Source organism: Triturus cristatus, chromosome 5_1 (assembly GCF_964204655.1).
Source record: "Triturus cristatus chromosome 5_1, aTriCri1.1, whole genome shotgun sequence".
Classification (NCBI taxonomy): Eukaryota; Metazoa; Chordata; class Amphibia; order Caudata; family Salamandridae; genus Triturus; species Triturus cristatus.
Window position 1 is genome coordinate 465,801,830 of NC_140587.1, and position 13,294 is coordinate 465,815,123.

At 46.4% G+C, this 13,294-nt stretch overlaps 1 protein-coding gene across 1 annotated transcript in view; it reads right to left on the minus strand.

The window, feature by feature from the left end:
- The window catches only part of NECAB1 (N-terminal EF-hand calcium binding protein 1), a 1,647,431-nt gene that overhangs the window by 314,469 nt on the left and 1,319,668 nt on the right, over nucleotides 1–13,294 (minus strand). The window contains exon 8 of the mRNA XM_085605303.1: nucleotides 9,866–9,942. Within this exon, the coding sequence (XP_085461429.1) occupies nucleotides 9,866–9,942 (77 nt within the window). The remainder of the gene's footprint in view (nucleotides 1–9,865; nucleotides 9,943–13,294) is intronic.

Sequence of the window (13,294 nt, forward strand, 5' to 3'; positions counted from 1 at the left end):
GTGACTTACGGGACTCTCTTTTCATCATGCAAACCCCCACCCTCTGCTAGGTATTTTCAGCTTCCATTAAAGGAAATAACATTGTGGCTCCGTTTTCAGTACTTACCAGAACAGTGTTCCATGGGAGCTGTAGTTCTCTACCATCGAACTGCAGCTGTGAACAATCAGAGGAGTCAGCTGACCTCCACGCATTGGGAGGACCTGTGTATTTCAAGGGGGTGAGGAGGAGTATTCCCGTCAAGCTAGCGGCATCCGAAGAAGGCAATACGCCGAAATGCATCATGCCATACATAGCTGTCAATAAAGGTGTTCCCGAAAGCTCCCCACTGCGTCCTCTGGCTTCTTTTTGGGAGGTCTTCGTTGGAATGTTTACGTGCCTGCCAGCATGCACGGAAAGAGGACCCGTTCTACAAAGAGTCCTGCGAGTTGTTGGCACCGCGGCTTTGTCGCATTTTGTTTACCGAGGGATCGGATTTCGTAGGACTGCCACAACACCTAGCCAGGCAAGGGGCTGCTGTCCGGTACAGCCCGTGACTTCACGGGGAAGCTGGATCACTGAATCACAGTTTCACGGCCCGGCCTAACAGTGGTTTTGGGGCTGGAACGTTGGGGACCTGAGGGAATGCCGGACTGTGACTTACGGGACTCTCTTTTCATCATGCAAACCCCCACCCTCTGCTAGGTATTTTCAGCTTCCATTAAAGGAAATAACATTGTGGCTCCGTTTTCAGTACTTACCAGAACAGTGTTCCATGGGAGCTGTAGTTCTCTACCATCGAACTGCAGCTGTGAACAATCAGAGGAGTCAGCTGACCTCCACGCATTGGGAGGACCTGTGTATTTCAAGGGGGTGAGGAGGAGTATTCCCGTCAAGCTAGCGGCATCCGAAGAAGGCAATACGCCGAAATGCATCATGCCATACATAGCTGTCAATAAAGGTGTTCCCGAAAGCTCCCCACTGCGTCCTCTGGCTTCTTTTTGGGAGGTCTTCGTTGGAATATATATATATATATATATATATATATATATATATATATATATATATATATATACATATACATATATATATATATATATATATATATATATATATATATATATATGACGACCAAGGTTTCTTCAACGAAAGAACCAGGCACACACGTAGGCTTACTTGGACCAGCAGATTTATTTTGGACGGCATAATGCATTTCGGATAGTTCCTTCATCAGACGCCATTCCGCTAACAGGCAGTGCTGTCAGTGTCCAGTTTTAAAATGATGCCTGCATCGCTCTGATAGGCGAAGAACATCCGGTGGGCGTGGCCAGGATTCAAACACATACGGTAAGTACCATCCCCCATGTGGAAAGTGCCTTTATTCCGGTCAGTTACACCTCTGTCCTGGGCATCACTCCTGCTAATCCCATAAGCCTTCACCCAGCCGCTCTCACCTCAGCGGGAAGTCCCGACATGGAGTATCGGACCAAGGTGGCCCCAACGAGTGTTGTTTGATGTTTAGATGAAGCGGCGGTGCAGCAGTTTTCCACACGAAAAAACACCAAAGCTGCCACTTGTCCTGCTGCACTGCTATTAGGGTGGGGTGCCGAAGGTGCAAAGTAGCCACGCACCGAATATGACGACCAAGGTTTCTTCAACGAAAGAACCAGGCACACACGTAGGCTTACTTGGACCAGCAGATTTATTTTGGACGGCATAATGCATTTCGGATAGTTCCTTCATCAGACGCCATTCCGCTAACAGGCAGTGCTGTCAGTGTCCAGTTTTAAAATGATGCCTGCATCGCTCTGATAGGCGAAGAACATCCGGTGGGCGTGGCCAGGATTCAAACACATACGGTAAGTACCATCCCCCATGTGGAAAGTGCCTTTATTCCGGTCAGTTACACCTCTGTCCTGGGCATCACTCCTGCTAATCCCATAAGCCTTCACCCAGCCGCTCTCACCTCAGCGGGAAGTCCCGACATGGAGTATCGGACCAAGGTGGCCCCAACGAGTGTTGTTTGATGTTTAGATGAAGCGGCGGTGCAGCAGTTTTCCACACGAAAAAACACCAAAGCTGCCACTTGTCCTGCTGCACTGCTATTAGGGTGGGGTGCCGAAGGTGCAAAGTAGCCACGCACCGAATATGACGACCAAGGTTTCTTCAACGAAAGAACCAGGCACACACGTAGGCTTACTTGGACCAGCAGATTTATTTTGGACGGCATAATGCATTTCGGATAGTTCCTTCATCAGACGCCATTCCGCTAACAGGCAGTGCTGTCAGTGTCCAGTTTTAAAATGATGCCTGCATCGCTCTGATAGGCGAAGAACATCCGGTGGGCGTGGCCAGGATTCAAACACATACGGTAAGTACCATCCCCCATGTGGAAAGTGCCTTTATTCCGGTCAGTTACACCTCTGTCCTGGGCATCACTCCTGCTAATCCCATAAGCCTTCACCCAGCCGCTCTCACCTCAGCGGGAAGTCCCGACATGGAGTATCGGACCAAGGTGGCCCCAACGAGTGTTGTTTGATGTTTAGATGAAGCGGCGGTGCAGCAGTTTTCCACACGAAAAAACACCAAAGCTGCCACTTGTCCTGCTGCACTGCTATTAGGGTGGGGTGCCGAAGGTGCAAAGTAGCCACGCACCGAATATGACGACCAAGGTTTCTTCAACGAAAGAACCAGGCACACACGTAGGCTTACTTGGACCAGCAGATTTATTTTGGACGGCATAATGCATTTCGGATAATTCCTTCATCAGACGCCATTCCGCTAACAGGCAGTGCTGTCAGTGTCCAGTTTTAAAATGATGCCTGCATCGCTCTGATAGGCGAAGAACATCCGGTGGGCGTGGCCAGGATTCAAACACATACGGTAAGTACCATCCCCCATGTGGAAAGTGCCTTTATTCCGGTCAGTTACACCTCTGTCCTGGGCATCACTCCTGCTAATCCCATAAGCCTTCACCCAGCCGCTCTCACCTCAGCGGGAAGTCCCGACATGGAGTATCGGACCAAGGTGGCCCCAACGAGTGTTGTTTGATGTTTAGATGAAGCGGCGGTGCAGCAGTTTTCCACACGAAAAAACACCAAAGCTGCCACTTGTCCTGCTGCACTGCTATTAGGGTGGGGTGCCGAAGGTGCAAAGTAGCCACGCACCGAATATGACGACCAAGGTTTCTTCAACGAAAGAACCAGGCACACACGTAGGCTTACTTGGACCAGCAGATTTATTTTGGACGGCATAATGCATTTCGGATAGTTCCTTCATCAGACGCCATTCCGCTAACAGGCTACTTTGCACCTTCGGCACCCCACCCTAATAGCAGTTTTTTCGTGTGGAAAACTGCTGCACCGCCGCTTCATCTAAACATCAAACAACACTCGTTGGGGCCACCTTGGTCCGATACTCCATGTCGGGACTTCCCGCTGAGGTGAGAGCGGCTGGGTGAAGGCTTATGGGATTAGCAGGAGTGATGCCCAGGACAGAGGTGTAACTGACCGGAATAAAGGCACTTTCCACATGGGGGATGGTACTTACCGTATGTGTTTGAATCCTGGCCACGCCCACCGGATGTTCTTCGCCTATCAGAGCGATGCAGGCATCATTTTAAAACTGGACACTGACAGCACTGCCTGTTAGCGGAATGGCGTCTGATGAAGGAACTATCCGAAATGCATTATGCCGTCCAAAATAAATCTGCTGGTCCAAGTAAGCCTACGTGTGTGCCTGGTTCTTTCGTTGAAGAAACCTTGGTCGTCATATTCGGTGCGTGGCTACTTTGCACCTTCGGCACCCCACCCTAATAGCAGTGCAGCAGGACAAGTGGCAGCTTTGGTGTTTTTTCGTGTGGAAAACTGCTGCACCGCCGCTTCATCTAAACATCAAACAACACTCGTTGGGGCCACCTTGGTCCGATACTCCATGTCGGGACTTCCCGCTGAGGTGAGAGCGGCTGGGTGAAGGCTTATGGGATTAGCAGGAGTGATGCCCAGGACAGAGGTGTAACTGACCGGAATAAAGGCACTTTCCACATGGGGGATGGTACTTACCGTATGTGTTTGAATCCTGGCCACGCCCACCGGATGTTCTTCGCCTATCAGAGCGATGCAGGCATCATTTTAAAACTGGACACTGACAGCACTGCCTGTTAGCGGAATGGCGTCTGATGAAGGAACTATCCGAAATGCATTATGCCGTCCAAAATAAATCTGCTGGTCCAAGTAAGCCTACGTGTGTGCCTGGTTCTTTCGTTGAAAAAACCTTGGTCGTCATATTCGGTGCGTGGCTACTTTGCACCTTCGGCACCCCACCCTAATAGCAGTGCAGCAGGACAAGTGGCAGCTTTGGTGTTTTTTCGTGTGGAAAACTGCTGCACCGCCGCTTCATCTAAACATCAAACAACACTCGTTGGGGCCACCTTGGTCCGATACTCCATGTCGGGACTTCCCGCTGAGGTGAGAGCGGCTGGGTGAAGGCTTATGGGATTAGCAGGAGTGATGCCCAGGACAGAGGTGTAACTGACCGGAATAAAGGCACTTTCCACATGGGGGATGGTACTTACCGTATGTGTTTGAATCCTGGCCACGCCCACCGGATGTTCTTCGCCTATCAGAGCGATGCAGGCATCATTTTAAAACTGGACACTGACAGCACTGCCTGTTAGCGGAATGGCGTCTGATGAAGGAACTATCCGAAATGCATTATGCCGTCCAAAATAAATCTGCTGGTCCAAGTAAGCCTACGTGTGTGCCTGGTTCTTTCGTTGAAGAAACCTTGGTCGTCATATTCGGTGCGTGGCTACTTTGCACCTTCGGCACCCCACCCTAATAGCAGTGCAGCAGGACAAGTGGCAGCTTTGGTGTTTTTTCGTGTGGAAAACTGCTGCACCGCCGCTTCATCTAAACATCAAACAACACTCGTTGGGGCCACCTTGGTCCGATACTCCATGTCGGGACTTCCCGCTGAGGTGAGAGCGGCTGGGTGAAGGCTTATGGGATTAGCAGGAGTGATGCCCAGGACAGAGGTGTAACTGACCGGAATAAAGGCACTTTCCACATGGGGGATGGTACTTACCGTATGTGTTTGAATCCTGGCCATGCCCACCGGATGTTCTTCGCCTATCAGAGCGATGCAGGCATCATTTTAAAACTGGACACTGACAGCACTGCCTGTTAGCGGAATGGCGTCTGATGAAGGAACTATCCGAAATGCATTATGCCGTCCAAAATAAATCTGCTGGTCCAAGTAAGCCTACGTGTGTGCCTGGTTCTTTCGTTGAAGAAACCTTGGTCGTCATATTCGGTGCGTGGCTACTTTGCACCTTCGGCACCCCACCCTAATAGCAGTGCAGCAGGACAAGTGGCAGCTTTGGTGTTTTTTCGTGTGGAAAACTGCTGCACCGCCGCTTCATCTAAACATCAAACAACACTCGTTGGGGCCACCTTGGTCCGATACTCCATGTCGGGACTTCCCGCTGAGGTGAGAGCGGCTGGGTGAAGGCTTATGGGATTAGCAGGAGTGATGCCCAGGACAGAGGTGTAACTGACCGGAATAAAGGCACTTTCCACATGGGGGATGGTACTTACCGTATGTGTTTGAATCCTGGCCACGCCCACCGGATGTTCTTCGCCTATCAGAGCGATGCAGGCATCATTTTAAAACTGGACACTGACAGCACTGCCTGTTAGCGGAATGGCGTCTGATGAAGGAACTATCCGAAATGCATTATGCCGTCCAAAATAAATCTGCTGGTCCAAGTAAGCCTACGTGTGTGCCTGGTTCTTTCGTTGAAGAAACCTTGGTCGTCATATATATATATATATATATATATATATATATATATATATATATATATATATATATATATATATATATATATATATATATATATATATATGTGTGTTACACTGGTAGCGACAGTGCCAGTGTAGTTCTAGTTAAGCCAGACTTTCCATTGAAAAGGCATTTGTTATTCTCTTCATAACTTTGCCACCGTTTGATGAATTTGCACAAATCGTTCCCAAAAAGTTCATCCACTTTGGCTCCTTTATGTAAAGTTTTGCCTTGATCCATTAACTGGGAGTCAAGAAATAGAGGAGTCCCAAAAGTGCGAATTCCAATTTTTATTCATTTGGGAAAGTTTGCTCTTCAATATAAAGAAATTGGCTGAATGAAATTACACCATTGGCACAAAGTTAAAACTTTACTCTGAAAGCATGTTTGTTTGACTTGGTGTAAATTTGCTCATTAGTTTTCGAGTAATAAGTGTTTAAAAAAGTGCTTGAGGTGGACATAAAAGGGTTAATAGTTAAAGTTATTTGGTACCGCTGCAGATTGCAAAATGAAAAAATACTCAACTCTGATTGGCCTTGGGAGCTTTTGCTCCTTTTTTCCATGTATATATCACTGATGTCACTATTCTCAAGAGAGATCCACAATAGAGAAACAATGTGATTTACCACCATTACAGTCCTTTTGTGCTGAAGGATTGGATCATTGGGCTCATAAGTAGAACACACTGAATCCCCTGGCCCAAGTAGAGTGTGTCTCGCAGGACTGACACAGCAAACTTCTCCACTATGGTGTTGCAGTTCAATGTAAGCTTTGTTTCCAGGTACCAGGTCTGCATTATTGGTTCATGTGCAATTGTACCAACACAGTGGTGTAATGTCAGCACTTACACCAGGGGCCCGAATGGAGTCATATCAGCCAGGTCCTGCCTCTCCCCAAATAAAGACAAGGGCATCAGCAGAACCCAACGCGTGTTCCTTGTTCCTCGTGATACTGCTGCCGGTGGCTAATTTGCAATGATGTGTGGTCAAGCTGAGTCTAAATTTTAACTGAATGAGCTGTCTGGCCTGTGATTACAAATGCTGCCCTCAGCCCTACCTATTTATCTTTCAAAGCTACTGTGTGGGCAGTTGTACAGAATTACCCTCCTGCCAAAAAGTCTAATGATGCCTATATGTTGTGCCTCTGCGGTAGTACCCCTGTGGGTAATTCAGGCTTGTCGTAATACTGAATGCAGCGGGCTGACTTCTTCTTAACTAAAATGGTGCTGGGTATCTGAGAGATTTTTGGTTTATGCAATGTTATGTGTTGCAAGCAGGTTCCACCCATTTTATCCGTCTGTTTTTGGACTTTTTACTGTGAGTGAGTCTCATTACTCGAGTCTCACCCATGGTAACCACATGGTAAATAGAATGTACGTGTTTACTGCCAGTGTCTGCCTCTTAAGATAAGGCTGCTGTGATGCATTTAGGTTAAAGGGCACTTGACTGGTTACAAGTGTGCACATGTGTGGGTACACATGTGCAGGCTGCGCATGTAAGACAACAATTGCACGCAGCCTGGTAATTGCGCACAGGTAGCCTGGCACAGAGGGTTCTCTAAAAGGATATAAGTTGTCTTGGGGTAGGTCTCTTAATATTAGTAGCCACTCGTAGGTAAAGTGAGTAGGGTTTACTGGTTTATCTGCAGTGTCACTGAGTTATACACACAAAGCTAAAACTGTCCTAAATTGCAGTTGTGCTTCCCTTAGGTCTACAAAGTCCAGTAAGGTATCAAACTGGGGTGAAACACACATGCCAGTTTTGAATATTGAAATCCCGAGAGTTTACATGTGCAACTTATAGGTCATCCATAATTGGCATATTTCTCTGGCTCAGCTCAGGATCAGATTCCAGAACTTCTGTCACCCTGCTAAGCCAAGTTAAATACTCTACTCCCCAGCAACTTAATGGAGTAATTGACAATGCTTCACTCAGACCCTGAGGAGGAAGAAGTGGGGAAGAAAATCTGCATCTGTTAATTAGCTGTAACACAGTACTGTAGTTGGGACAACACAGGCCCACGGAACAAAAGAGGATGCCCAGACCTCTGGAGCCAACAAAGGAGGGGGCTCCACTTTGATTTTGGTGGGAAAGTCTCTGGCAGTGATGTTAGCTAGGGAGAGAGCTGAGAAGCCCAGATGAGATATTCACAGACACCTCTTGCCAGTGCCATTTTGGATGGTTCAAGCATGCTGTGCATGAAGGTTGAGGCAGGGTGGAGGGGTGAATTGGCCAAGGGTGCCTAGCATCTTAAACTTTCCACCTCCACTTAAGGCTCTTGCAAAAGGGAGAGACAAAGAGTTGTACACTTGAACTGGATGGTGGCACAACATGGAGAGCTCAAAGGACAAGCCCTCTGATGCCCTTATGGACTAAAGGACTCTGCCTACAGTTGACCCCCAGGAACAGGTGGTCTCTCCAGAACAAGTGAGGCTGGTTCTCTTCCATCCCATAAGGACTAGTTGGAGGATGATCTGGACTTCTGTACCCCAGCAGGAGGGGAGGAGCACCTGAGACAAAAGAACAGAGAAAAACTCACACAGGGAGCCAGTGTGGTACCAGCTCCCAGCAAATCAGGTAGCTTTATAACCCAGGAGGCCTGCTGCAAAGGCTTCAGGTTGCTAGGAGCAAAAGGACTCCAAGCTTACCAGAATCAACCCAACGTGGCCAGATTTATGTCATCTGGAAGTTCTGCCTCTCTTAACCTGCTCAAAAGAGAAAACTGAGTGCAAGGGGTCCTGCTGCTATTCCTGCTTATACCCCTGGGGTGCGCCAGGGCCTGGTGTAAGTTTATGAGTTCATGCTCCCGAAGGTGGCGTGCATGAGACCCCGTTCCCAGAGCTCGGCAGGGTCCAGCGACCCCACCCCCTGGGCTGGTCTATACAACAAAGGGGTCAGGGAACCCCATCCCGGGCCCCTGATGATGGAAAATAGGAGGGGGGGCACAGACGCGCCCCCACCCCACAAAAAGATAAAGGTGAACGGGACGCAGCAACCTCCCGCTTCCAAACGCACTTAAAAAGTGACTCTAAGTTTCTGGGGGCAAAGAATGCATGCCCCAGGCTTTCCAGTCTTGATTTTATGCATTTGAAAGGCTAGAGCTTTTTTCTATTAGCCTGAAAGTGCAGTGAACCCTAAGGGTCCATTCCGTGGCTATATGTGCTAAACATATTTGTTTTTCTGATATTTTCTAACATCAAGTTAAATGTATTTATATTTTTAAATAATTTTAATTTTAGTTAACGGTATTTCCCATGGAGTTTTATTATAAGTCCCTACCTCCATTATTTTCTCTGTGAGGGTGTTACAGTACCAGTGGTTGGGCATATGTGGTGCTGGACTTACTCTAGAACTGAACTACAGAATATTTACTACTGTTTTGGGTCCTTTTTGGCTCTAGTAATTTTAAGAGTGCAGTTAGTTAATAGCAATGGGCTTACTCTTTTGTGGTTGTGTGTCTATTCCTCTCAAAACCCCTCCTTAAACCCCTCCCATTTAGTACTGAGTATTCTCCTTTTTCCAGCCACTCATGTTACCCTCCCACATTTACTACAGGGTAGTAAACTTTCATGCGTATGAATCTCCCCATAGAAAGTAAAGGAGAGGTGGACATTTACACTCATAGGTTTCTGAATTGCATTTTTAAAGTAAGTAGTAGTACTGTAGAACTACTTTACTTACTACAAAATGCAGTTTGTGAATCGGGCCAATAGTATGTAAATAATGGTGAATTAAGCATTGCAAAATCATTGGAGGTGTCCCTAAGAGCTCAATCAATTATTTTTTGTGAGAAATTTACATTTCATTCTGGAGAGATTATAGAGAAAATTGTTTTACAATTTTGTGTCAGTTTTTTGCAAATAAATACATTGTATGACACATTATACAATATGCATATAATTGCATATGTGGAAAAACACAAAAGAGAGATTCAACACTTAAGCAGTCGGACGGTATCACTTCAGCACTATGGCTTTCTAGTACAAACATATAATATGACAAGAAAGCATTTGCTGAAGGGAAACAGGGCTAGAGCAAGGCATACCTTCTTTTCAAGTTTGTCAATCAACTTCTGGAGTCTGTTAATCTGGGTCATCCACTGGTGATCCTCCTCCACTGAGCCTATGGGGAAACATAAATAATAAAATATAAAACCACCGGCTGCGGGAAGTGAATTTAATACACAGCTTGCAGCTTTCCATTGCATCTTGAGAGAACAGAATATAACGCTATGCATAATACTACGCCAAACACTTTCTCTGCTGACAGGGTGACGCAGTACACTGAGACGATCACCGCACATTGCAGCAGGCCTTAGAATGCTAAACTTTTAGTCGACGACATCGAATTACTCTTCCGAGTACGAAGACACAGGATGCCCTGGTCTGCGTAAAGTGGCATTTTAGGTTTCACACAGAGCAGGAAACAAAAGAAGCTGCCGCTACCATATTTAACTCCCTCTTTGCAGATGCCTGGAATCTTCATGGCAAATATACACACTTCCGGTGTCGTTGTACCAGCATTCATGCACACAGCACCAGGCCGCGTTCGGCAGCTCGTGAAGATGTGTCCTGAATGTTAGCGACCATGAATGTCAGGGCTCTCAGGTTTACCAGGTCAATGAGTAAGCAGCAGCTGATCAAGGCCAAGTTAATTTTTTGCATTCTGGGGCTTTAATCCTGAGTTTATAATGGGCTCATAAAGGATTATGTATCCCAGAATACAAAGACATATCCTTAACTGGATGGGCTGCTCATGGACCTGGGAAGCTTCAGTGCTCTGGAATATGGGGTGCAAGGTGACTTCTCTGGAGTCCTGTCAGTGCTTAACCTCTTCCGTGCTCATGACGTCTCCCGGCCGTCATGAGTCACGATGGGCGTGTGCGGACGACGGCCGGGAGACGTCATGACCACGCCCGCGATCGGAATGCCAGCACTGCGGGAGCGCTGCGGCGGAATTTGCGCCGCAGTGAAGAGGTTAATATGGTAAAAGTCTAAAGTGCAATGGCCCAAAGTTTTCCTAAGGAGCCCTCTGCTTGTATTGAGGAATGTCGGATTTGGCAGATACCACAGTTGCCCAATTTTCCGTCACTTTTACCGCCTATTTTGTGTCTCTTTCTTACTTCAGCTGGTTCTTTTTCCTCTCTGTTTCCTCCCTCTATCACTATTGTCCTATCTTTCTCATCTTCCTTCTTTCTCCCTTTCAGCCTTTCTCTCTCTTGCTGTAGATCAAAGTCTGGTGATTACACACAAGTTGGTGTCCACAAAAATGGGTCCCGTGCCCACCAACTCCAACCACCGGCATTAAGTACGAATTCGGTCGTGGGGCAGACTGTGGTTACTGTGGATTACCCGGGGATGGTACTGTCTTACACCATTAGTATCAAATGACTAAGCTGTGATAGAGCGCCACGTTATTCAGAAAATTGTAGGGGTGCATTATAGTTACCGTTAGTCAGCACCCGCTTATGTTCACGGAATGTATCAATGTGTGACTTAGAAATGTATTACTAAAATGTGCTTATAATAGTATGATTAGAAATGTAACCATGACTTTTATGAAAAGCAATGTCGTGATCGATTGCAAATGTATTTTAGCCAATGCATAATGATTGATTTGTGTAACGTGATGCTTTAGGTTTAAACGTGCACCATATTAAAGTCTGCACGTGTAGTTTGCTTACTCATATATGAAATGCAATGAAATCAATGCTTATAGAGTGATTATAGAAATGTGTGTTTAAATTGTGTAAAGGCCTGATCCCATATACGTTAAGAGAAAGGCCTGTTTGTTTCTTATGTTAGCCAAATATTGTAGGCTGAAAATTATTTACCTTGGCAAGGCTTTGGGTTTCAGGAAGTGAGTGCACTTCTAAGGAAGTCTTCACTTCTGACACCTTTTACTCTCATGCCTGGAAGGGAAAATTGAAAAGTAGGGATGCCACCTTAGAGATAGAGTAGGGATAGACTAATTGATTTTCCTTTTTGGGCTGATGATTTCTAATGTAGTGATTGGAGTGATTATTGCTTTTATGATGTTATTAGAGCTGATTATTCTTCTTATTCTGAGTCGGATGAGGCTTCTGCGCAGGATATCTTTTGTATTAGTACCCATTTACTTTCTTAACCTCATACTGAGGTGCTTGTATGTGCAGTTATTCTTGGTTGTAATAAATTCCTAAAATTCGTGCTTCAGAGTCAGTGGTCCTTTTAAAGTTTAAAGGCAATTCATTGATCATATGTTAAAATTTGATTTCCTCCCCTCTTCACTATTTAGCAGATAAAAAGATCCTGGCCACCTGAGAGGATTCTTGGTGATGGTAAGGTAGATAAGAATCCAGCTTAATCAGTTGGTAGCGGAGGATGGTTATCTCTGATAGTGAGGGGAGATCTAGATCAAGATAAGTGATTACAGAGGCCCATAGAAGAGTGATGGTGACCCATTGGATGGTGAGCGGCAGACGACGGCAGCTGATGGAGACCTACGGAGTGGTAGAGTGAGTATGAATAGGGTGATGTGTTTGTAGATTGCGGTGCTGATTTTATTGTGTGATGTCTTGCGGAGTTGGTATCTGAGTTGAGTGATTGTGAGATCAGGCTGTGAGCACGCGCAGCCCGGGGATTCTTAGACACGACGAGTAGTCTGAGAAGTTGTGGTGTAGAAGACACCCAAGGTAGACTTTGTTGACCATTGAAGGGGGTATCGTGAGACGTCATCGATTACCCAGACTGAGATAGGGGGAGCGAATGTGTGAGTGCGTGAGTAGCCGATGCTGGTCGTGGGTTGTTGTATGTGGAACATTGTGTGATTGAAACCTATCAGTTGAGGCGATTGTGGAGATTTGAGGTCAACAATTTCGAGAGACCTTCAAAGGCAGTCAGTGAAGTGATTGTCCGGTCATTCGTGGACAGATAATTGCATTAATGGGACGAATGCAAGAGTAAGAAGCGAATTGTGAAGGAGGGGAACTGCTGCGAGCGGAGGAAGTGTGACGTCAGAAGGTGTCGCGCTGCGATAGGTCGGTTGGTGTGAGTCGCGCTGCCATTGGCGGATTGACAACAGGAAGTGAACGAAAACATTGTGCGGGATCGAAACATTTTGTTTATCATGAAATGTTTTCAGGTTTTCCGAGAATTGTGTAGAGGTGACAGACATGTGGTCACTCGTGGGGGAGAAGAAGCCCCTCCTGAGGATACTCCAGCACATTATATGGCAAAGAATGTGGGATTGCACACTATAATTTGGCTTGAAAATTGGCATAAAATGACTCATGGTGAGGGAGACCTGACTTTCCCACAATATGGTACTTCCAGGTTGGATGTGTTGTATCAGTTGAAATCGGTGATGTCTTCTTTATGACCTCTGCCAAGACCATGCCAGTTTGAGGCATTACATGCATGGATCAGAGCGGCGTATGACAGGAAAAGAGACAGAAGTCAAGAAAGAGTGAAGAAGTCGATCAGGGCATTCCAGG